Source organism: Drosophila santomea, chromosome 2L (genome assembly GCF_016746245.2).
Source record: "Drosophila santomea strain STO CAGO 1482 chromosome 2L, Prin_Dsan_1.1, whole genome shotgun sequence".
In the NCBI taxonomy this organism is placed as follows: Eukaryota; Metazoa; Arthropoda; class Insecta; order Diptera; family Drosophilidae; genus Drosophila; species Drosophila santomea.
Genome location: NC_053016.2, coordinates 17,872,956 through 17,892,611, shown reverse-complemented (window position 1 = coordinate 17,892,611; position 19,656 = coordinate 17,872,956). Strand labels below are relative to the sequence as shown.

Genomic DNA, 19,656 nt, shown 5'->3' with positions numbered 1-19,656 from the left:
GTATTAATATCTTTTGCTCTATATGAGTATTAGCCGGAAGTCTATATATTTTTTTTACCACAGAAGGGACACAAAAAGTGAATGTGTAACATGGGAGCCTCATTAAGAGAGGATCTACTGGTTTTTTAATTTGTTCTCGGCCATGCAGCTTAGGATGCGGGTCTGCAGTGCCCGCGCACCCTTAAGGTTGATCTCCTCGTTGTCGGGCAACAACTTATCCATGCGTTCCATCCATCCTTTAGTCTTCGGGTACTTCTCCCGGTCGACTGGTATGAGCAGATCCAAGGTCACCACAGTGGTATGGATGGACACGTCGGCAACGCTTAGTTCGTTGCCCACAACGAAACTTCCCTTCTCCAGAAAGTGCTCCAAGTCGGAGTACGCATTGTGGCAGAGGGTCAAAGATCGGGGGTTGTATTCCCCCTCTCCACCGTAAATGTTCCGAGCCACAATGTCCTTTACCACCTGGAACAGCACTCCGTTCTCGTAGTGCATGCGATGGTCAATATGGGCTCTCCTTTTCAGATCCCGCGGGTAGAGTTGGTCATCTCCGGAGTACTTGGCCACCAGGAAGGACACGATGGCGTGACTGTCCACGTAGACCTCGCCATCGCTGTCCACAAACACGGGGACCTGGTGTTGGGGGTTTAGCTGAAGGAAGCCAGCGTTACATAACAAAATCAACGATTTTCAGTTCCGACCAACCTTGACAAATTCCTCGCTCAGGTGTTCCTTCTTAGCGAAGTCGACGGGTCTAAAGATTTGAAAAGAGCAGAGCCTCCATTAGCGATCTACATATGTAAGTGCACAAATTCGTTCGGTTCTTTTACTTGAGGTCCAGGTCCAGGCCAATAATTTTGGCCACCAGGATGCAAGCCCTGGCCGGAGGGCTAAAAAGGGCGTAGTACAGCGTTGGCTTCGACATTCTCCCAAAGAATTCACACAGCAAATGACGATCAAGGTGAACAAGAAGCCAGCAACATGGGCGCAGAACAAGAGGGGACAGATTTAATGGACTTTATAATGTCGACTTCTCATTTCAATTTTTTTTGGTACATTGTATTACACGTTTAACTAGTAGTGCTTTAAAAAAAAGTTTTTCCTAAAGAAAAGTAACGAATTACTAAACCCAACTTAACATACTGCAACTACGCCTCTAACGAAAAGTAAAAGTTGTTTCGGGACTGCTAACCTGTTTGAAAATCGAAAAACAGCTGATTGGCGCGCAATTCAAAATGCAACACAAAATTATTCCAACTAATTTGTGTTGTCTTTAGGCATTTATTCTCATTTTAGTCGTTCCTTAGCAAATAATTTGTATACAAACTACTGGAAAATATAACATACTTAGAATGCTACAATATTAGCCAAAGAATTCTGGCGATATGAGTAAATTTAACAGGCCAAGTCTAATTCTTTGGGTCGCCTAAAGATATCATAGGACCTTACTTGTAGAGTCGCGCGGCGGCGGTTTATGGCGAATCTAAAAGATCAATTACGGAATCCTCTTTGGCCTTAGCCATACAGTTTTCGTCATTATCCTCTGCAAGTAAAGAAAAGGGTTCAGGTGGGCTCAATTAGAAATGGGATGCTAAATAAAAAATCAGTATAAACTTAAAACAGAACTTGACCCCCGTTGGTAAATAAAACATCAGGTCTTGGTTGAAAATTGTTTAATAATATAGTTAAAGTACACATCTCCTTGTACATTGATTTCATATTTGTTCGTTCAGATATTTAGAAGGGTTTGCATCGAATCATAGTCAAAGCATTGTTCAATTTAAAATCTTAATATATAAGTCCGTGGTGGAACGGTTTGAGCTTAAATACACCAACAAATGTCAGGGGCTTTTTCAACCGAGCGTCTAGCTAGACGCCGTAACATACCTAATTCGTCGTTTCCAATTGATTTCATTTATAAAAACGCCTTTGTTTGTTTCCAATACTATGGACCTTTAATGCCTGCCTTGCAACGCAATTCAAATGCGAGGACAGCAGCACCCTCCAACTCCACTCCACACAACACCGCCTCCAATCCGAACAGAATCCTTAGTTCAACTAAAATAACTTAACTAACTTAATGTCGGTGGCGCGGCTGGCCGCCGTCTGCTTCCTCTCGCTTCGAGTTTAGGTATAGGAATAGGTCCAACTCGCATAGGCAGGGCTTATGACTAACATCTGATTTAGGTGTACGCTTAGTCTTAGTTTTATTGTTAGTAGTGCATAGGGCCATTAATTTCTTCGAACTCCGCTGTAATCATTGCGCAGACCGCTTCAATAGAAAATAAATTATTTGCGTTTCCTATAGTAATTGCTAATTAATGCTGGTGCTAGTTTGTGGTATTTTTATATCTAGGATTATTTCAGTTGGTGTGTGGTGTGTGTTGCTGAGAGCCCTGGCAAAGCTTAACCCAACTACTCAAGACGACACGAATGAAATACACAGAGGACATAAGCAAAGTGTTTAAGGTGAGCCATTTGAAAAGGGGCAGGAACAATGTGGCCGATGGAGGAGCACTTGGATGCACTCGGGAACAGGGCACCCTCTCCTATAAAACCTGTCTGTTCTGCCTGCGTCCTGCAACACAAGAATTACAAGCATCAGTTGGTGGGTCGCGATTGAGAGAGTATGAATAATGAGGTGATTGGGAATGGAACGCCGAAGAATAGCCTCTAAGGTAACATGTGGCCGTGCGCCATTGGAAGAGGAACGGAAAACAACAACTGGGCAGGCCAAATCAGGGACCATAACATCGATGTGCGAGCCGTGCGATAATGTGTGAGATGTGAGTCCTGCCTACGGGCCGGCATTTTGGGTCTGGCCGGAGGACGCCGTAGCAGCTGCAGCAGCCGCAACCGCAGCCAGATCCAACAGTTGGAAGTGCTTTTGATCCGCGACCGCAGCAGCCAGGGATTCCAGGAGGGAGGCATGGACGGCTGCCGCCGCTGGCTGCTCGTGCTGTTGCTGCTGCAGTTGCTGGTCTGAGACTGGCTGCTTCTCTGTCGATTGGCGACGGGAGTGCTGTTCTGGGGATTCTACGAGTTGCATCGGCGGCAGCATGGACGGGTCACACAAAAAGATCAGGGGAAGAAGAGAAAGAGAGAGAAAGAAAAAAGACAAAGAAATGCACAAGTTACTTCAATTATTTTAGTTATTATCATCATATAACCTCGTGCTTAACACAACAACAATCGGAAAAGAGGCTCTCAACAAAAACCGTCACTAACGAAATGGCATTATTTATTAAAATTATCACTTAAATTAAGAGTACATTTCGTGGAATAATTTAGAATCGGTGACAACACAAATACATAGCAAATGAAAATGGAACCAATGGTTATACAATAGAAAAATACTCTATAGACTTGGCTTAGCCGACGTTTGGGCGCCTTGAGCTGTCTGGCTTGAGGTTTCTGGAAGAATGGTCTGATTAAGTATGGGATTCTTTTTCAAAACCCGAACCATTTTACGATTGATCGACGGAAAACATACCGTGAGCGCAGCCAAACTCCTAAATGAACACGCTTGTAAAGATCCGTTGCTTTTTCAGGTTTTTTAAAAACTTTACCACCTACAATACAAGCAACGAAAGCGGAAAGAGTCAAAATTCCAATCATTTTCTAGCCTTCCTCTGCAGCGAAGACGAATTGGTTGCCTACTTAGTCTATACAAGTATTGGCTAGGAGATTTTATAAAAAGTACGGAAACCTTTGCAATGCTGGACTTGTAGATCTAATGTAATGCTATTTCGCATTACAAAATAGCATGATGAAATGCCCTACTGGTCACTTTTTTAAACATAAATATGTTTGTAAATACGCAGTGACACTACATGTAAAATAGGATTAATTTGAACTGGGTGTACTCATACTGAAAACGAATGAACCACTAACATTATAAAGGAAATGGGGACCTAGTTATATTCGAATAAGTGATGATGAAGTCAGGACCGCACGTAATATCTATAAAATTTTCATTTTAGACGAAGTGCATACTCTTTCAATTTTTTGCAGAGAACATTTTCTATTAATATTTTAAGACAATTGATGCACCAAAATAATACTTCTACGTTAAATGATGTCCTAGAGCTCTGCGGCAAATGGATATTTACAATAAAAAGTGAATCAAATGCCTTAATCTTGTTAGGATGTCATTCCTCTGTCTGAATTTTTGGAGCAAGAGCGTTGTTGAGTCAGTGTGGATGTAAATGGGATGTGTATGGATTCTTATGACTACTTTGCCCTAGGGTCTACAATTAGTAATTTGTAAACTTAAAGGATTTTTTGCTATACAGTGTTATAATTCGATTACTGGCTTATTGCAAAAAGGGATCCAACGTACCGGATTGCTGGGCCTGCTGTGCCGGGGTGTAGGCACGTTGGCCGCCACCGCTGCCGTTCGACGTGGAACTGGCGACGGCTTGCTTGGCGGGTGGACGACGCTTAGCCAGCGGCATGTCGTCGTCTGAATCGCTTAACGTTAGATCAACCTGTTGCACAGACAATATGGTAAGTAATATGGTAAGACAATGTGTTAGGATTGCAGTTTTCAACCTACAGTTTCACTGTTTGACGTGGATGTTGGCTGCTCGTCGGGTGCGGGAGACAAATCGCTCTTTACTGGCTTGGCGTCGTCCGAAATAAGTTCTGGTAGTAACCGAAAAACTTGATTAATGACAAAACAAAAAAAAAGGCTGTGTTTGGACCATTACCTATGTCATCTGATATAACCTCAACCTTTTGAACGGGTTTTGAAGGCGTATCAAGGATCTGCGCCTCGCTCCGTAGTCCTGGTGTGCTCCAAGATCCATCCTGATGAAGTTGAATCTCAGTATCGTCACTCTTTAAAAGCGACGATCCCAACACCTCCTGGAAGTAGCTGGCAAAGAAAATTAAATCAGTTATCTTTATACGCTAAATGAATTGACATTTTCTTACCCATCTATGACCAGGTTGTCATAAATGGCCGGCTTGTCGCATACGGGGCAGTTCCATGTGGGCTTACGCTCATTCATTTGCAGGTAGAGACTGGCGTCGAAGCATTGCAGATGGGAGCAGGTTGATGCTCGACAAGGCAACAGCATTTTCATCTTGCCCAATGGGCAGTTAAGCGACACCTTTAGCATTGTGGTGGCTATTTCGCAGTCAGCATCCTCAGTTAGCTTCTCCTTGACTGTGAAAAAGATATTTATTATTAAGGTGCCGTCATTGGACTACAGGAAACTCACTCAGGCCACGCGTGTAATCTGCCGGTTTTACGCCCTTGGTCTTCATTCGCTGCAAAAGCTGTGCTGAGGTAAGCTTCTTTACCAGGTATACGGCCAGGCAGTAGCTACGCGTGTAGTCCGGACACCACTGCACCATGATGGTGTTGGTAACGGTAGGTGACAGCTTTACATTGGAGGTGACATTAACGGGTCGCGGCGGACGCTTGGGTTCCACATTTGGTCGGTTTGTAGGAATGACATTCTACAGGTAAGGCGCATGAAATGTTACCAGTTCCTGATTGGATAATCGATAAATACTTACAGGCAGCTGGCACAGCTTGTTGTTCACCTTAACGTTTACGTTCGGCGGGAAGCAGTCCTCCTGGTCGCATGAAGTCTCTACAAGGCAGAAGCGCAGTTGCACCTGAATGGCGTGCTCCACCTTGGAGCTGTTGCGGATGTCGCGATTGGAGGCAATCTCGGTGGCCTGCTGCGGCGTTAGTGTAAAGTAGAAAGGCACCTCTTGGACGCGCTGAGTGTTGCGTGGCACCAGGGTTGAAGGTTTGATCAGTGTCCCGAGTACATCGTAGAAGGCTAGCTTCTTCAGCCTCACATCAGGGTGAATGGGCAGCTGGCTGTTAATGCTGTGTGTGTGGAGGAAGGGTGCGCCGCCGACCACATTCATCTGGCCGCCGGGCACCTGCACGCCTTGGCCGCTGCCCACAAGGCCCACCGGATTGGGCTGCACGGTGGGCGGCAGCTGGATGTGCGAGTACATCCTGGTTGGGTCGATGTACTGCAGCGTGGCGTTTTGTTCCTGCACGGACTGGGCGTAGACTTCCTGGACCTTCGGGGCAAGCAGATCCAAGTTGGTGCGCAAGAACGAGAGGATGCGGCTCTGCAGGTCGGTTTTTCGTCCAGCGAATGAGATGTTCAGAAACGACAGGATTTTTTGCAGCTCGACCACTCGAAGCATCTGCACCATTTGCTCACATTCCTGAAGAGACGGAGATGGCATGGCGAACAATGAAAATATTGTATTTCGGAAAATTGGGAAGATGTCTATGTCCAAATAGCGGGACTTCACACCAAGCGTTCGCACAAACACACACACAAGCGCGCTCTATATGCAAATATCGCGTTTTCGCACATATGTACACATGCGTATGTACCCGTGCGGCTTTATACAGAAACATCAGATAATCGCTCTACATAGTATGTCAAGCAATGGTTTGACAGTCGGACAAAAGCCTTCGTTCCACATTTTTCTCATCTGTCAAACATTTACAGGTCCGAAACTCCCGCATGCCACCAAATCATTACCTAGATGCTCAAACATGGCGTTTTCGCAAAAAGTTTCATTTCATGGAACCGATCGGCTTTCAGTGGCTTTTAACGTGGGAATATACAGAAACTTGAGTGTGGTATGTGTCTGTCACTGGCGGCCTTCCTCCTTTAGCAAATTGCACTAAAACGAACGACCGCAATAATGCCCCCTTTTTTTGTCACACGAATTTTGTTTTGTCCGCACGGTCTGAAGAAATATGGCGGATTCCAGTGTTGCGAAGAGCCGGCGGACTCGCCTGAATTGACCACTCTGTGGAGGGTGTCAATCACAATTTTTCTGCGGTCACACTGCCTATCAATATCAATGGCCCCCCATATTTATGAAAAATTCTTTTGACTGAATTGACTGGAACTGGCGGAAACTCACCTTGTACTTGCTGGCATCAAAGGGATTAACTGCTATTGGCGCGGACGACGTCGATTGGTGCCCTGGGCTCGAGGATGTTGCGGCATTTTCCGCCTGCGTGCGAGCCGTCTGCGAGCGGGTCTTTCGCATTACTGTTATTTTCTTTCCTTGGCGGCGTTAGGCGTTCAGCAATTGAAGTCGCGGACTCGTTTGCATTCGCCTGGGACGCGCACCACACATAAAAACAAACAATTGCCGCGGTTCTCTAACGAATGCGAGGAAACAAAAATATTTTACGCGGCGTCGTCGCGGTGGGCCGACTAGAGTTGTCACTATCGATCGACACTGCGGAAATCCCTAACGCCTCGCCAAGTCTCGGCTCACGCAGCCACAAAATATCCTAACGCGTGCGTTTGTTTACTCTGCCAGCCGTTACATTTGTTGATTCTTAATTCGCTAGCCATTTATTTAATTGTACAAATATGGGTCTATCTATGCAAGAATGGTATAAAAGGGGCCCGACGCTTGGCGTGGGCCTAGAAAAAGTCCATGTCCCCGCAATTAACGCTCAGAAAGTCGTCGTCGTAGCTGATTAAATCCTTCAGTGGCGCTCCCTGAGCCGCCGCTGCTGCTTTGGATGTGGAGGGAAGTTCGGCGTTGTCCACAAGGTTAATGTTGATCTCGTGGGTCCTGTACTCAGGGCTATCCTGCTCCTGTCCAGCACCAACAGGGGAGGGTGGCGGGTTGGACACTGAACAAAGAGATACAAAATAAATACAAAATAGATTTAACATTAATGGAATCTTCTTACAGTTGCCCGGTAGCTTATCTTCCCTTTGCTCGTCACCCTGCATGTAGTACTCCTTGCGCTGATTTAAGGTGGGCAGTTCTGTGACCTGCTTGCTGAGGCACTTCTTTAACTCCTCTACCTTTCGGTCCCGCATCAGCGATTCGATCTGCTTTCGCGACTTGCTTAGGCTTTGGCGATCCTCACTAAAAATGCGCTTCTGCTGCTCCTGAGTAATGTTGTCGTGGTGCTTTAGCAGAAACAAGAATACACCGCCTGGTGTACGTCTCCGGTTGCCGTTCTGTTTGAAACATCGTGTTAGTATATTTAAAGGATGAAAGGATGTCACTACTCACTTTGATCATCATGCCGCCATCGGCTTCAATGCGCTGAGTTTCTTTGTAGAGCTCTAAGCACAAATCTATACCAAGGACCTCCACAACCCGAACTGGCAAAACTGGTATTACTCACTGCGTACGGCAATCTTTATTTCATATACTCACCAAGTAATTCGTCCTTATCTTCGTACAGTTTGGTGGCCATTTCGTTAGCTACATCCGAAGGATTCCTCTCACCTACTTCGTTTAAGTCCAGAATGTGTCTGGGTTCGCAGGAATCGGAAGATCCGCTGGCTGAGGATGTGCCACGACGTGATCGGTGACCGAGTCTACTTTTGACCAACCCACGCTGTTGATTCCCGGTGATGGGCCGACTAGAAGGTCTTCCCCTTTTCTGGGCTGGATGGGAAAATTCACCGCCGTCTTCCGAGGAGTTTGAGAGCCGTCGCTTTAGACTGTTCTCGCCGTTAAGCCGGTATCGCAATGAGAAGTCGTAGTTCTCCACATTTCGATCCCGGCCACTTCGGGTAACATCGCAGCCACGCATATTCTCGCTGAGCGCATCCTCTTGCAGGGCAGAAGCCCACACGTTGTACTTCTTAAAACGGGTTCGATTCGGCTGCATCTCAGCATCCGTGGGTGGAACGCGTCGCATTACCGTGCGGCGAATTCGCTTTTTCTGTTTCTTGTGGCCACCGTGTCCGCTGGAATCCGTGCGCAGCTTTTTGATGCACCCGTCCTCGGAAGATTCCGCTGTCGAGGAGTCGCTGTTGCTTTGTGACTCGTCCTCCAGAGCCGTCTGGATCTGGTGGCAGGTGGTAAGGGGACTGGCCACCTTCTCCGCACCTGCAGGTCGCTGCAGCGGCGTGTAAACGCCATCATCGTCGCTCTCCGATAGCTGAAAGACCGGCAAAGATGGTTATTGGTGGCTCCATGAAATGGGCGCAAATGGTTACCTCGCCGTCCTCCAGGTCAACATCATTCGAGTGCAGTTCCATCATTTTTTTCAGGCGAGTCGAGACGAGAGAAAATCGTCGCCCAAAGCGCAGCTGTTTGTGCAACACTGAGCGGCAGAGTGACCATACTTCCTGGGGAATACTAAGTGCATATTTAAAATATTATGTTTACATTATGTTTAGTTTTAACTATTGCAAAGATATAAAATAGATTAAATCATATAATTATGTTTAGTTTTACCTATTGCAAAGATATAAATTAGATTAAACAATATTATATTTAACTTATTTGACTGGGCAGTTTAAAACAAATGTGTAGTTCAAATTAATTAGTTTTTTTTAAATACTCTGATACTTCAAATTATCGCTATGAAGAATATTGATGAATATTATATTAATTTATATATATTTCATTAAATATACATTTAAATTTTTACCTTAAAATTGAAAAAAAATTAAATTGAAACTAGGTGAGGCATTTCCGCTCTACCCACAAACGGGCACACACTACACGTGCATTTATTTTGCGAACAGAACGGAACGTGGTTAAAGAAGTCGTAGTTATTATCCGTTAAGAACGGCTCACCATGGTGCGGCCTAACAACAACCAGCTGCCGGAGAACCTCCCTCAGTTGCAGAACCTAATCAAGCGGGATCCGGAGTCGTATAGCGATGAGTTCCACATCCAGTACCAACACTTTCTCAGCCTGCTGGAGGTTTTTGCGCTGAATCCCAGCGAAGAGAACAAATCCCTGGATGACATCGTCATGTTCGTCGCCCAGGTGGCCCAGTGTTATCCGGCCGTCTGCGAGGAGTTCCCCAAGCGCCTTTCCGATTTGCTGAAGAACTACGCCACCGTTCTAGATCCGGCGATGCGTAATTGCTTTGTAAAAGCTCTAATTCTTCTGAGAAACAAGAACCTAGTGCCAGCACTGGACATACTGGAACTGTTCTTCCAGTTACTGCGGTGTCCGGACAAGAATCTGCGCACCTTTCTGCAGACGCACATTGTGACGGACATAAAAAATATGAATGCCAAGCACAAGGATATGAAGCTCAATTCGGTAAGACGCTGCGGAGGACTTAATTAATATTACAGGACTTAATTAATATTGATTTATACTATTGCAGAGCCTCCAGGCATTCATGTACTCCATGCTGAAGGATGCCAATCCGAAGGCAGCAAAGATGTCCGCTGATATCATGATTGAGTTGTACAAGAAAAACATATGGAATGATCCTAAGACTGTGAATGTCATAGCTACTGTGGGCTGCTTCTCTAAGATAACAAAGGTGCTGGTCACCTCTCTAAAATTCTTCCTCGGCCACGACGAAGAGGATGAAGAGGAGGACACTGAGAGCGAAAATGAGATTGACCTTAAGGGTGCTTTGATGGCCAATCGAGTTAATAAGAAAACCAAGAAGCGGACAAAGCAACTGGCGCAGATTAAAAAGCAAGCGGTGAAGGCCCAGAAGAAGAAAAAAAACGCTCCCGCCTTTAACTTCTCAGGCATTCATCTGGTGCATAACCCGCAGGGAATGGCCGAAGGGCTATTTAAGCAACTGCAGGCCACCAACGAGCGATTTGAGGTGAAACTTATGCATTTGGACGTTATTTCCCGGCTGATCGGTATCCACGAGCTCTTCCTATTCGGGTTCTATCCGTACATAACACGCTTTCTGCAACCCCACCAACGCCAGGTGACACGTGTGCTTCAATTTGCCGCCCAAGCGTCCCACGAACTGGTTCCCGGAGACATCATCGAGCCTATCCTTAAGACGATCGCCAACAACTTTATTACTGAACGCAACTCCAGCGATGTGATGGCCATAGGCCTAAATGCGACGCGTGAGATTTGCATGCGATGTCCCCTGGCCATGGGCGAGGATTTGCTACAGGACTTGGCTATGTACAAAACGTACAAGGAGAAGTCTGTGATGATGGCGGCCCGGTCTCTAATCACACTCTACAGGGAACAGTTGCCGGCCCTGTTGCACAAAAAGGATAGAGGCAGGCAGACAGAAGCCCAGGCTGAACGAAAGGTTCGAGCTTACGGAGAGCGCGAAATCCACGACACTGTTTTGGGTGCAGAGGCTCTGCTCAAGGACAGTAAGACTATTGACATAGAAAGCGAAGACGATACGGACTCAAACGATGGGGAATGGGTTAACGTGGCGCACAGTGATGGTGAGGGAGGTGGAGCAGACGATGATGATGAAGAAGATGATGATGATAATGAGGACGATGATGACGAAGACGAACAGAACAGTGACGATGAGGAGGATGAGGAGGGAGATAATTCCGATGAAGGCGTGGAAAGTGGCGAAGAGTCGGCAAAGGTCAAGAAAGAAAAGAAAGATATGAAGATACTTAACCAAAAAGAGGCTGCCCAGGAACTGGCTCTTACACGCATATTCACGGACGAAGATTTCAAGCGCATCAACGCCGCCAATCTTAAGAAGACCGTAACCAGTGCCCGCAAGCGACCACTTGAACAGGATCGCGCCGAGTTCGTCAAGCTGAACAGCATCGAGATGATCTACAAGAAGCGCAAGCACGACAAGGAGTCACGCCTGGAGACTGTGCAGGCGGGCCGGCAGGATCGTGAGCGCTTCGGCTGGAAGGATGGACGAGTAAACGAGCACTGCTCCAAGACGAACCGTGAGAAGCGTAAAACTAAGAACTTTGGCATGCTGCGACACAAGGCACGCTCCAAGGTTAAGAAGAGCTTCAAGGACAAGCAGCAGGCGCTGAGAAAACATCTACTGCATCAGAAAAAAATGAAGTAGTACCCCCTTGCGTCCCAAGCCTTGTAGTGTTTAAAATGAATACCAATATAAGACATAATTCTAACCAATTGATTGTATAAAGCGTAGTTGGTAGAGTTATCTGATTTATTTCAATTCATATAGACTTTGTACGGTTGCCTATTCATTAAACTATTTTAAAAAATTATTCTTGCTGGGAGTCGTTTATCTGCGACGCTTTTCGGACTTTTTAACGCGTTTGGGCCCTTTAACAAAGCACCAGTCTACCTGAATCGTCTGTCCCATTATTTCTGCACCGTTCAGAGCCTCTTTGGCGGCAAGAGCCTGCTTGTGGGTTTCGTACTCGACTAGAGCGTATCCCTTTGAAAACCCAGTGCGCCGGTCGAGGTTCAGGTGGATGTTCTTGATCTCGCCGTAATCGCAGAACTTCTCCTGGATCTCGTCTTCCTGAGCCTCCTCATGGATAGAGGTAACAAACAGGATCCAGCCCTCGACGGACCGTTGCGGACCGGGCTCCAGCTCATCGTCGTCCTCGTTACGCACACGCTCGTAGCTGTGGATCGCCTCCCGGGTGTTACTGTCGCTTCCAAATCCGCGTCCCTTGCGGTGCTTTGCCTTTTCCTTCAGGCGCACAATGCCCTCTGTTTTGAGCGTAGGGTGCACGATGCGGCGTGGGAGAAAAAAGAAAGCATTAGACTGGAGGACATCGAAGCCTGCCGCAGCTACTTACGGTCACCGTCCTCGTCCACCTCGAACTCCTCCGCATTGTCAATGTCCAACACATCGGCCATTTTCTTTTTTTTTTGTTTAAAAACCAGAATCAAAAGGTTTATTTTTATTTCGTGTTCGTTCCGCGTCTGGCCAGTCGCAAAAACTCTTCTTGAGATGGCCTTATCGTAAGTGTTGGTTAACTCCGTTTGGAATACTATCGGATGAATGTTCGAAAAATAACACTCACATAGACCACAAATGTCATAAAAAGGTACAATGTTTAAATAATTTAATTAATACCACTAAAAAACACAAAAGATAGAAAGGTGGGATCCTATATCTGTAAAAAGTACGAGGCTTTAACAAAAACGTCTGTTAACAAAAGTTTTTTAACTCGTAGAACTGTTGTTTTTCATATGGAGTTATTTATCAAAGAACATGGCCGTGTTGAATATTGCATATTCAAAAGATGCGTTAAATCTTTTCTTGAAAACATAATTTGAAAGCAGCATCCAAGAGTAATAGTGAGTAATAAGTAATAAGTCCACTTCCATATGAAAAATGTTTACTCTTACAGTTATAGTAGATCGATATTTGGAAAATAAAAATATATAATATAAGGGATTAGAATTTCATAAACTAAAAAGTACACACCTTCAACTTATTATTTAAAGATAAACATACAAAATGGTTAATTATAAGGTTTCATTTAAAATCGTTGATATGTATGATTTCCATCCCTGGTATATATCACCCAGTCACGGTGTCACCTCAAACTCACGGCATCAAAAAAAAAAATTTGACCGGGGGCCGCATTGTCAAAATTTGCCGTATGTTTATAAAGGGGCGTGGCAGATGACTGTGTGTATGTAGCCGCATCAGCGAACTTTATCAGGCTTACACTACGTCGATAGGTCGATCTTCAATTGCGCTCCTAGCAGCAGCTCAGTGTGCTTTTCGTTGTTGCCGGGCTGTGACATCACTGTCAGCAACAGAGTGCTGCCTTTTCACCGCTCCCGTTCGGCATTCTTCCAAATTCAACTTGAAATTAAACAGATCTTTTGGCCAAAAAAACTCAGCCACCATGTGTCAAGCCGGGGGCCAGATGCTGTGCGAGATCAAGAACATGGCTCTTTCGGGCGATCCGGAGCTAGATGGCGAGATCCGCAAGTGGATTCGGTGGGACAAATGTGCCAGCACCGCCTGCCAAATCATGGACGCAGTTCGCGCAAAGGACTGGGACACGTAAGGATAATTTTACCAAAATGAATTATATCTTAATAAGCTAAACTCTGGGCTTCATAGGCTGCGCAAAAGGCTGTGCACCCGCATCAGCTTTGGCACGGCAGGGTTGAGGGCTTGCATGCGGGCTGGCTTTGACTCCATGAACGAGCTGGTGGTCATTCAGTAAGTTTGATCTTATCTTATCTCCAAGTTTATCGAGTTTTACCTAATTGAATTCGTTAATAGGACGGCGCAGGGCTTGTGCGAGTACATCAAGGAACAGTACCCTGATCCGGCGGACTGGTCCGGGCGTGGCATTGTGTTTGGGTATGACGGTCGTTACAATAGCCACCGCTTCGCCGAGCTCTCGGCCATTGTGTTCCTAAATAACGACTTCAAGGTGTGGTTGTTTAAGCGCTACGTGGTCACGCCCATGGTCCCTTATGCCATTTTGAGGCTCCAGTGCTTGGCCGGCGTCATGGTGACTGCCTCACACAATCCCAAGGAGGACAATGGATACAAGGTGTATTGGAGCAACGGAGCTCAAATCATCCCGCCGCACGACGAGGGCATACAGGAGGCGATTTTAAACAATTTGGAGCCCAAGGGATCATCCTGGGACGACTCGGCGATGTGTTCGAACACAATGTTGGAGGATCCGTACGACATTGTTGTGCCGCCATATTTTGATATCCTGAAGAAAAAAGTGCCCTGCACTACGCTGGAGGCCAACGGAAAGTGTCCCATCTCCTTCACCTATACGGCCATGCATGGCGTGGGCTATGAATTTGTGAAGCAGGCATTCGCCCGAATCAATATGAAGCCGTTCATTTCGGTGTGCGAGCAGCAGGAGCCAGACCCAGAGTTCCCCACCACTCCGATGCCGAACCCGGAGGAAGGAAAGACCTCTTTGGATTTGGCGATAAGAACGGCGAAAGCCAACAGTAGCCAAATCATTTTAGCCAACGATCCGGATGCCGACCGCCTGGCAGTTGCCGAAGTGCGCGAGGATGGTAGCTACAAGCTATTTAGCGGTAACGAGGTGGGCGCCCTTTTGGGCTGGTGGACTATGGAGTTGCACAAGATGCGAGAACCCGATTGCGACATAAGCAACTGCGTGATGATAGCCAGTACGGTGAGCTCAAAGATACTCAGGGCCATGGCAGAGAGGGAAGGCTTCCAGTTCTTCGAAACGCTGACGGGATTTAAGTGGATGGGCAACAAGGCAATCGAGCAACAGCAGGCAGGAAAAACGGTGTTGTTTGCCTTTGAAGAGGCCATTGGCTTCATGGTCGGCACTGCAGTACTTGACAAGGATGGTGTCAGCGCGGCTGCCCATTTGGCCACCATGGCGTGCTACCTTCGGTGCAAACTGTGCATGACCCTGCAGGAAAAACTTCGTGACATCTACGAGACATATGGGTTTCACACGACTATCAGCTCCTATGTTATATGCCGCTGCCCGCCGGTGATCGAGCAGATCTTTGAGCGCTTGCGCACATGGGACGACGGCAAGGCAGACACCTATCCGACCAGCATCCTTAACGGCGAGTACGAAATCGAAAACGTCCGCGATCTAACCACTGGATTCGACAGTAGCACTGGCGACAAGAAGGCTACATTGCCGACAAGCTCCAGCTCCCAGATGATCACATTTACCTTCAAAAACGGCCTCGTAGTCACTCTTCGCACCAGCGGCACGGAGCCCAAGATGAAGTACTACGCCGAAATGTGTGGCAAACCGGACGAGAAAAACTGGGGCAAGCTGACTAATACTATGAGCACCATGGTGGAGGCCATTGTCGAGGAATTCTACGAGCCAAGCAAGAACGGCCTTCAGCGCAGAAAGGACTAAGCTGACTGCACCTTTAAGCGGGTAGGCTACGGACAAAAAAAACCTGTCTATGACTAGAAATTCTATACCAACAGCACTGACGCACAAGCCAAAAATCAACAGCTGCGCAAGCTTTTGCCTAATATTGTTTAAAGGATATCTGATATGTTAGTACTCCACTCACATTCAGCTAGTATTTATGAAATTATGTAAATAAAACCACCACCAGGCACCCCCAAATCATCTGTTTTCCAAGTTTGTTATTTGAGTAGCTTATGATGTGAAAGTGAGACCATCATGCGCACTCCAATTGTATTATATGAACTTAATACTCTCATCATGAAAATTCGAGTGGCAGTGATACACAGAACTTAAAACTGATTGATTGGCGATTAAATCTACTCATATATTATACTTCTGTACAATATGGTAAACCACTTGGCTTATTAATCACTTTAGGAACTGCTTATTAATCGGGAGCTGATAAGCTCACTTTCAGACTTTCAAAAGACCCCTATGAATGAATTAATTACGTGCGCATTTCCTCAATTTGCGTCAACGGAACAACTTCGAGATAGAACAAACAATTCCATTAAAGCTGTTAAAGAAGTGGGTTTAATTTATTTACGGCATGTGGTTTTTATATGCTAATTACAATTAAAACAGTTACAGTTCAAGAGTAAATGTATAAATGGTATGCTTAGGTTGGTTTTTCAATTGCTTTAAGTAATTGCTAGATAATTGCAATATAAAAGGGCTTCGACAGAAGACATTTAGCTAGAAAACGAAAATAAAATCAAACCTCAAGCAAAAGTTTCTAAGTAGTTTTGTAAATAGGTATATATCATATATGTATAGATTGGGTTCACTGGAACGTACATATGTTCGAATACGAATTCGGGTCCTTATCACTATAATTTTGTCTCTAAAAATACACCAGTTTTTGTATATATGCGGTTGCTATGCACAGGTTAGTACATACACCTGCTAGTGGCTGTTGGCAATTTGTGTGTATAAAATGCATATTCAGGCAGTCTTCGCTTATATTATGTATTTGTCATCAGTTGCATTCGAGTTATAGTTTTGTCGTTTCTCAACTTTGTGGCAGAAGAGTTAGGACTATTCGGTTTCGGCTTAAAATGTGCGTGTTTAAAATCTCATTAAGTCGCGTCAAAAGTGGCAAATGCACTTTCAGCGCAAGTCCGAGTCCTAGCTAAAATTCCATGGGTTCGCCTAAGCTCACTCCATTCATCTTAAGGCAAGCGATAAGGCTAACGCGTCACAAATATCGGGTAAAATTTTTAGATATTCCGAGACGAGCAAGCCCAACTTGACACTAAACATATTTTCTAAAATAAAAAATGTATATAAAAGAGCTGCATCTAAGAGTTCGCGGTTCTGCAAGCCAAACCATCATTCTTATAATTAATACTTTGGGAACTTGTAAGTCATGTTTGCTTTTCAAAGGGTGTGATATGTTCGCGTCAGTTAAGGATCATACACTGGGCTTTTGAGTATTGTTTGTTGATATACCGGTCATAAGTTTGAGTTCAGCGCTGATAAGTGCGTTGTCTTCTCATCTTATCATTTGTTACAAGATAAACATTTAGCAACTGGGGCCTGCCTAGAAATATGGGTTTACAAAACCTTTTCAATTCTAACCTTTCAACATGTTTGTTTTAAAATTCGAGGATTTGATCGATCTAAAAATACTCATCTAATTCATACATAAGTAATTTTGATTGCATAGTTTGATTGGTTATGGTGTTTCATAGAATTAAATTACCCTGATGGCAGTTCTCACAAGTAAGTCATCGATCAGGCTGAAAAACTATTGGAAAGTAAGTGAAGGAATTATTACTTGGGATTATCAGACAAACACATGCAAATAGGACGATTGCGTCTGATTGCTGTGAGTGGGCGTGTTGATCGGAGGGGCGTTGTGGTGGTGTCATACGGATGTCTCAGAATTCAACTTAAGAACAAATTTGTTGCTTTTGGGATCCACAACCTCCTCGGCCAGGTTGAAGTGTGGCAGCTTGTGTACAGTGACCATAAGAGAGACATCGTTTTGAATTAATTGAAACGTGCATTCGTTGCCAATCGGTCGGGAGACGATCTCGTCGCAGATCAGAGACCACGACTGCACCCAGCGCCGTTCCTTCTCGCTCTGCATCACCGGAGACTCGGTCAAATACGGTTCCAAGAAGGCTCGGGGGGATAGATCATGCTTTAAGCAGTGTGCCAGATGCTTTAGTATGCTCTCAAATGTATGCCGCGGCTGTTGCCGCGTAACCCGTAGGTATTTTTGCAGAGCCCTGGCCATCGAGGGAAAAACTGCCGAGGCAGCCTCCTGCGGATCGAGCGGCAGTGCCGGAGCTGGTTCGTTATGAATGCGTTTGATGTGGGTGAAGGCCTCCTCGGCTGCAGTTATGAGACGGGCACGCCGCTTCTTTACACGACGTTCGTACTCGTGCTCTTCGTAAAAGCGCTCGTTGTGAGAGGAGTCCCGGCGACGGGCATTGGCTGCTAGAACGGCTCGACTCTGGCTTTGCTGTTGCGAGTTGCTCACCCCATCCACTTCGTAGTACTTGAAACTGTTCGATATCTTGTTCCGCTGCGATTTGGAGACCGATATAGGGATGCGCTCTAGGTATGGGTTAAATATAGGGAAATCCACATAGTAGTGCTGCAGCACCCACACAGCCGCCCTTTGGATGCTCAGCTGGCCCAGCATGTAGGAGCGCGAAACTCCGTCCGGAGAGCGAATGATCTTGATGTAGTAGCTGGGCTGCTGGTGTCGCAGCTCCAGTAGCACCACGGCCACATAGTGAATAAATAGCAGAGTGTCCACAAAGTTTGTGGCATAGCCCACCAGTGACTTGTAGTCCACGGCATCGCCGCCCGTCTCCACAACGATCTTCGCCCCGTTTGTGACCTGCACGATGTAGAAAAGCCAGTAAGCAAACGTGCAGATGGTGACAAGAAGGAGGACAAGTGCGCGATACAGGAAAATACGTGGCATGGTGGCCGATGTACGTCGCATGAACAATGCCCACAGACCGATGGCCAGAAGCAGCAGTCGGGCGGCCAGCGAAACCAGTTGGCCCTTACACTGCTCACTGCAGGCCAGCAGCTGGGTACGCACCGTCTGCGTTATTTCCGGGTGATCAAATGCCGACGGGAAGAAGCCCACATACGGCATCACCACCATTGCCACTGGCGAGAAAAACGCTCCACATCCCAGCAGAAAGTAAAAGCTAGACTCCACGTATCGGCGGCACGCAAATCCGAAACCCTTGTCGCTCTCACGATGCCACATGTTGTTGATGTCCTCCATAGAGATGCTTTGCTCCGAGGTGTTTCCGGTAACGGCGGTAGTGTTCTCGCCCCAGTTCTCGTCCTGTGGAAGGATTTGCACCTCGATGACTTCCTGGCCATCGTGGCTGCCGTCTTCTTGTGCCCAAAAAAACTGGGTTAAATGGTTTTCTTTGACTACTAGAACCATTTAACTCACCTGTCATATTAACGCTAGTCTGGTAAGGTGCCATGTCGCCCCGCTGAAATCCCTTGCCCGACTTTGAGGAGTGTGTGCTGCGGTGGGAATGTCTGGAGCGATCCCGCTCCCTATGGTAGCCGTTGTTGACACTGCCTCCTCCGCCACTGCCACCACCACCTCCCCCTCCGCCGTTGTTATTGTGATTCCGCGAGCGTCTGGAGCGTCCACTGTGTTCAGACTTGACGGATTCGTTTTCCATTGCAATTGGGCTAACGCGCGTTGGCTATGCCCGTTTCCGAATCTCCTGCACCCAAAGATACGTGCCCCAATTCACCTTGCAACCTGGACGTGCAGCTATTTTAGTGTCTAACTGTAATTGCGGCGGCCGCAGTTTTTTCATACGCAGGTATGCAGAGAGCAGTGCATAGCCTAACGGCGAGTTTGAGCTTTATCTATTGATAGTTGTGCGGCACATTGTCACTTTTGGTGTCTTGCATTGCTATTTTATACGCTATTTGACTATTTCACGCACATTTTTCGCTTTTTATTCACTTTTCGTGGTCTTGGCTTCACCCTCGACGCAGTGTGACCACTGCAACACAAAAAGCGACATGGTCACATTACCCTTAGTGTTTTCG

The 19,656-nt window shown here is 46.2% G+C and overlaps 7 protein-coding genes across 14 annotated transcripts; 2 read left to right on the top strand and 5 right to left on the bottom strand.

The window, feature by feature from the left end:
- Window positions 1–3: 3 nt before the first annotated feature.
- On the bottom strand, window positions 4–1,125 carry LOC120458625 (glutathione S-transferase 1). The gene is made up of 3 exons (XM_039646348.2): window positions 831–1,125; window positions 706–754; window positions 4–651 (listed from the first exon to the last, which is right to left on the bottom strand). The coding sequence occupies exons 1-3, from the start codon at window positions 923–925 to the stop codon at window positions 115–117; spliced, it is 681 nt and encodes a 226-aa protein (XP_039502282.1). The 5' UTR covers window positions 926–1,125; the 3' UTR covers window positions 4–114.
- A 142-nt stretch (window positions 1,126–1,267) lies between these two features.
- LOC120458623 (E3 SUMO-protein ligase PIAS1) lies at window positions 1,268–7,218 on the bottom strand. 6 transcript variants are annotated; one of them, XM_039646340.2, is made up of 9 exons: window positions 6,922–7,218; window positions 5,530–6,204; window positions 5,229–5,469; window positions 4,939–5,173; window positions 4,713–4,879; window positions 4,559–4,647; window positions 4,343–4,490; window positions 3,494–3,572; window positions 3,221–3,414 (listed from the first exon to the last, which is right to left on the bottom strand). In XM_039646340.2, exons 1-9 carry the CDS (start codon window positions 7,048–7,050, stop codon window positions 3,372–3,374), a joined length of 1,806 nt encoding a protein of 601 aa, XP_039502274.1. In that variant the 5' UTR covers window positions 7,051–7,218; the 3' UTR covers window positions 3,221–3,371. The 6 variants fall into 6 exon arrangements, with proteins under 6 accessions (XP_039502277.1, XP_039502273.1, XP_039502279.1 ...); XM_039646343.1 differs by lacking the exons at window positions 3,221–3,414; window positions 3,494–3,572 and adding an exon at window positions 1,268–1,543; XM_039646339.2 differs by lacking the exons at window positions 3,221–3,414; window positions 3,494–3,572 and adding an exon at window positions 1,659–3,036.
- Window positions 7,219–7,321: 103 nt separating this feature from the next.
- Window positions 7,322–9,105, bottom strand: LOC120458624 (phosphorylated adapter RNA export protein). Its single transcript, XM_039646347.2, has 5 exons — window positions 8,982–9,105; window positions 8,191–8,923; window positions 8,044–8,135; window positions 7,712–7,988; window positions 7,322–7,651 (listed from the first exon to the last, which is right to left on the bottom strand). Exons 1-5 carry the CDS (start codon window positions 9,024–9,026, stop codon window positions 7,437–7,439), a joined length of 1,362 nt encoding a protein of 453 aa, XP_039502281.1. The 5' UTR covers window positions 9,027–9,105; the 3' UTR covers window positions 7,322–7,436.
- Window positions 9,106–9,476: 371 nt separating this feature from the next.
- LOC120454843 (protein SDA1 homolog) lies at window positions 9,477–11,937 on the top strand. The gene is made up of 2 exons (XM_039640341.1): window positions 9,477–10,045; window positions 10,113–11,937. Exons 1-2 carry the CDS (start codon window positions 9,569–9,571, stop codon window positions 11,769–11,771), a joined length of 2,136 nt encoding a protein of 711 aa, XP_039496275.1. The 5' UTR covers window positions 9,477–9,568; the 3' UTR covers window positions 11,772–11,937.
- LOC120454847 (RNA-binding protein 8A) lies at window positions 11,863–12,648 on the bottom strand. The gene is made up of 2 exons (XM_039640356.2): window positions 12,481–12,648; window positions 11,863–12,391 (listed from the first exon to the last, which is right to left on the bottom strand). Exons 1-2 carry the CDS (start codon window positions 12,539–12,541, stop codon window positions 11,955–11,957), a joined length of 498 nt encoding a protein of 165 aa, XP_039496290.1. The 5' UTR covers window positions 12,542–12,648; the 3' UTR covers window positions 11,863–11,954.
- A 597-nt stretch (window positions 12,649–13,245) lies between these two features.
- Window positions 13,246–15,759, top strand: LOC120444613 (glucose 1,6-bisphosphate synthase). Its single transcript, XM_039624398.2, has 3 exons — window positions 13,246–13,706; window positions 13,767–13,868; window positions 13,932–15,759. The coding sequence occupies exons 1-3, from the start codon at window positions 13,546–13,548 to the stop codon at window positions 15,538–15,540; spliced, it is 1,872 nt and encodes a 623-aa protein (XP_039480332.1). The 5' UTR covers window positions 13,246–13,545; the 3' UTR covers window positions 15,541–15,759.
- Window positions 15,760–16,111: 352 nt separating this feature from the next.
- On the bottom strand, window positions 16,112–19,620 carry LOC120444617 (vang-like protein 1). Of its 3 annotated transcripts, XM_039624432.1 has the most exons (3): window positions 19,037–19,620; window positions 18,668–18,975; window positions 16,112–18,457 (listed from the first exon to the last, which is right to left on the bottom strand). In XM_039624432.1, exons 1-3 carry the CDS (start codon window positions 19,275–19,277, stop codon window positions 17,471–17,473), a joined length of 1,536 nt encoding a protein of 511 aa, XP_039480366.1. In that variant the 5' UTR covers window positions 19,278–19,620; the 3' UTR covers window positions 16,112–17,470. The 3 variants fall into 3 exon arrangements, with proteins under 3 accessions (XP_039480366.1, XP_039480348.1, XP_039480357.1); XM_039624414.1 differs by having other exon boundaries at window positions 16,112–18,975; XM_039624423.1 differs by having other exon boundaries at window positions 16,112–18,972.
- Window positions 19,621–19,656: the final 36 nt, after the last annotated feature.

Excerpts from the sequence above, each read along its gene's own strand:
- LOC120458625 (XM_039646348.2), bottom strand. The coding sequence starts at position 925 with ATGTCGAAGCCAACGCTGTACTACGCCCTTTTTAGCCCTCCGGCCAGG. Across the intron at positions 755-830 it reads GGCCTGGACCTGGACCTCAA|ACCCGTCGACTTCGCTAAGA; the intron begins GTAAAAGAACCG and ends TCAAATCTTTAG. Across the intron at positions 652-705 it reads TGAGCGAGGAATTTGTCAAG|CTAAACCCCCAACACCAGGT; the intron begins GTTGGTCGGAAC and ends GGCTTCCTTCAG.
- LOC120458623 (XM_039646339.2), bottom strand. The coding sequence starts at position 7,050 with ATGCGAAAGACCCGCTCGCAGACGGCTCGCACGCAGGCGGAAAATGCC. Across the intron at positions 5,174-5,228 it reads AGATTACACGCGTGGCCTGA|TCAAGGAGAAGCTAACTGAG; the intron begins GTGAGTTTCCTG and ends TCTTTTTCACAG. Across the intron at positions 3,037-4,342 it reads ACAGCAGGCCCAGCAATCCG|AATCCCCAGAACAGCACTCC; the intron begins GTACGTTGGATC and ends TGCAACTCGTAG.
- LOC120458624 (XM_039646347.2), bottom strand. The coding sequence starts at position 9,026 with ATGATGGAACTGCACTCGAATGATGTTGACCTGGAGGACGGCGAG. Across the intron at positions 7,989-8,043 it reads ATGGCGGCATGATGATCAAA|AACGGCAACCGGAGACGTAC; the intron begins GTGAGTAGTGAC and ends TGTTTCAAACAG. Across the intron at positions 7,652-7,711 it reads AGATAAGCTACCGGGCAACT|TGTCCAACCCGCCACCCTCC; the intron begins GTAAGAAGATTC and ends CTCTTTGTTCAG.
- LOC120454843 (XM_039640341.1), top strand. The coding sequence starts at position 9,569 with ATGGTGCGGCCTAACAACAACCAGCTGCCGGAGAACCTCCCTCAGTTG. Across the intron at positions 10,046-10,112 it reads AGGATATGAAGCTCAATTCG|AGCCTCCAGGCATTCATGTA; the intron begins GTAAGACGCTGC and ends ATACTATTGCAG.
- LOC120454847 (XM_039640356.2), bottom strand. The coding sequence starts at position 12,541 with ATGGCCGATGTGTTGGACATTGACAATGCGGAGGAGTTCGAGGTGGAC. Across the intron at positions 12,392-12,480 it reads GGTGGACGAGGACGGTGACC|AGGGCATTGTGCGCCTGAAG; the intron begins GTAAGTAGCTGC and ends CGCTCAAAACAG.
- LOC120444613 (XM_039624398.2), top strand. The coding sequence starts at position 13,546 with ATGTGTCAAGCCGGGGGCCAGATGCTGTGCGAGATCAAGAACATGGCT. Across the intron at positions 13,707-13,766 it reads CGCGCAAAGGACTGGGACAC|GCTGCGCAAAAGGCTGTGCA; the intron begins GTAAGGATAATT and ends TGGGCTTCATAG. Across the intron at positions 13,869-13,931 it reads AACGAGCTGGTGGTCATTCA|GACGGCGCAGGGCTTGTGCG; the intron begins GTAAGTTTGATC and ends ATTCGTTAATAG.
- LOC120444617 (XM_039624414.1), bottom strand. The coding sequence starts at position 19,277 with ATGGAAAACGAATCCGTCAAGTCTGAACACAGTGGACGCTCCAGACGC. Across the intron at positions 18,976-19,036 it reads GACTAGCGTTAATATGACAG|AAGACGGCAGCCACGATGGC; the intron begins GTGAGTTAAATG and ends TTTGGGCACAAG.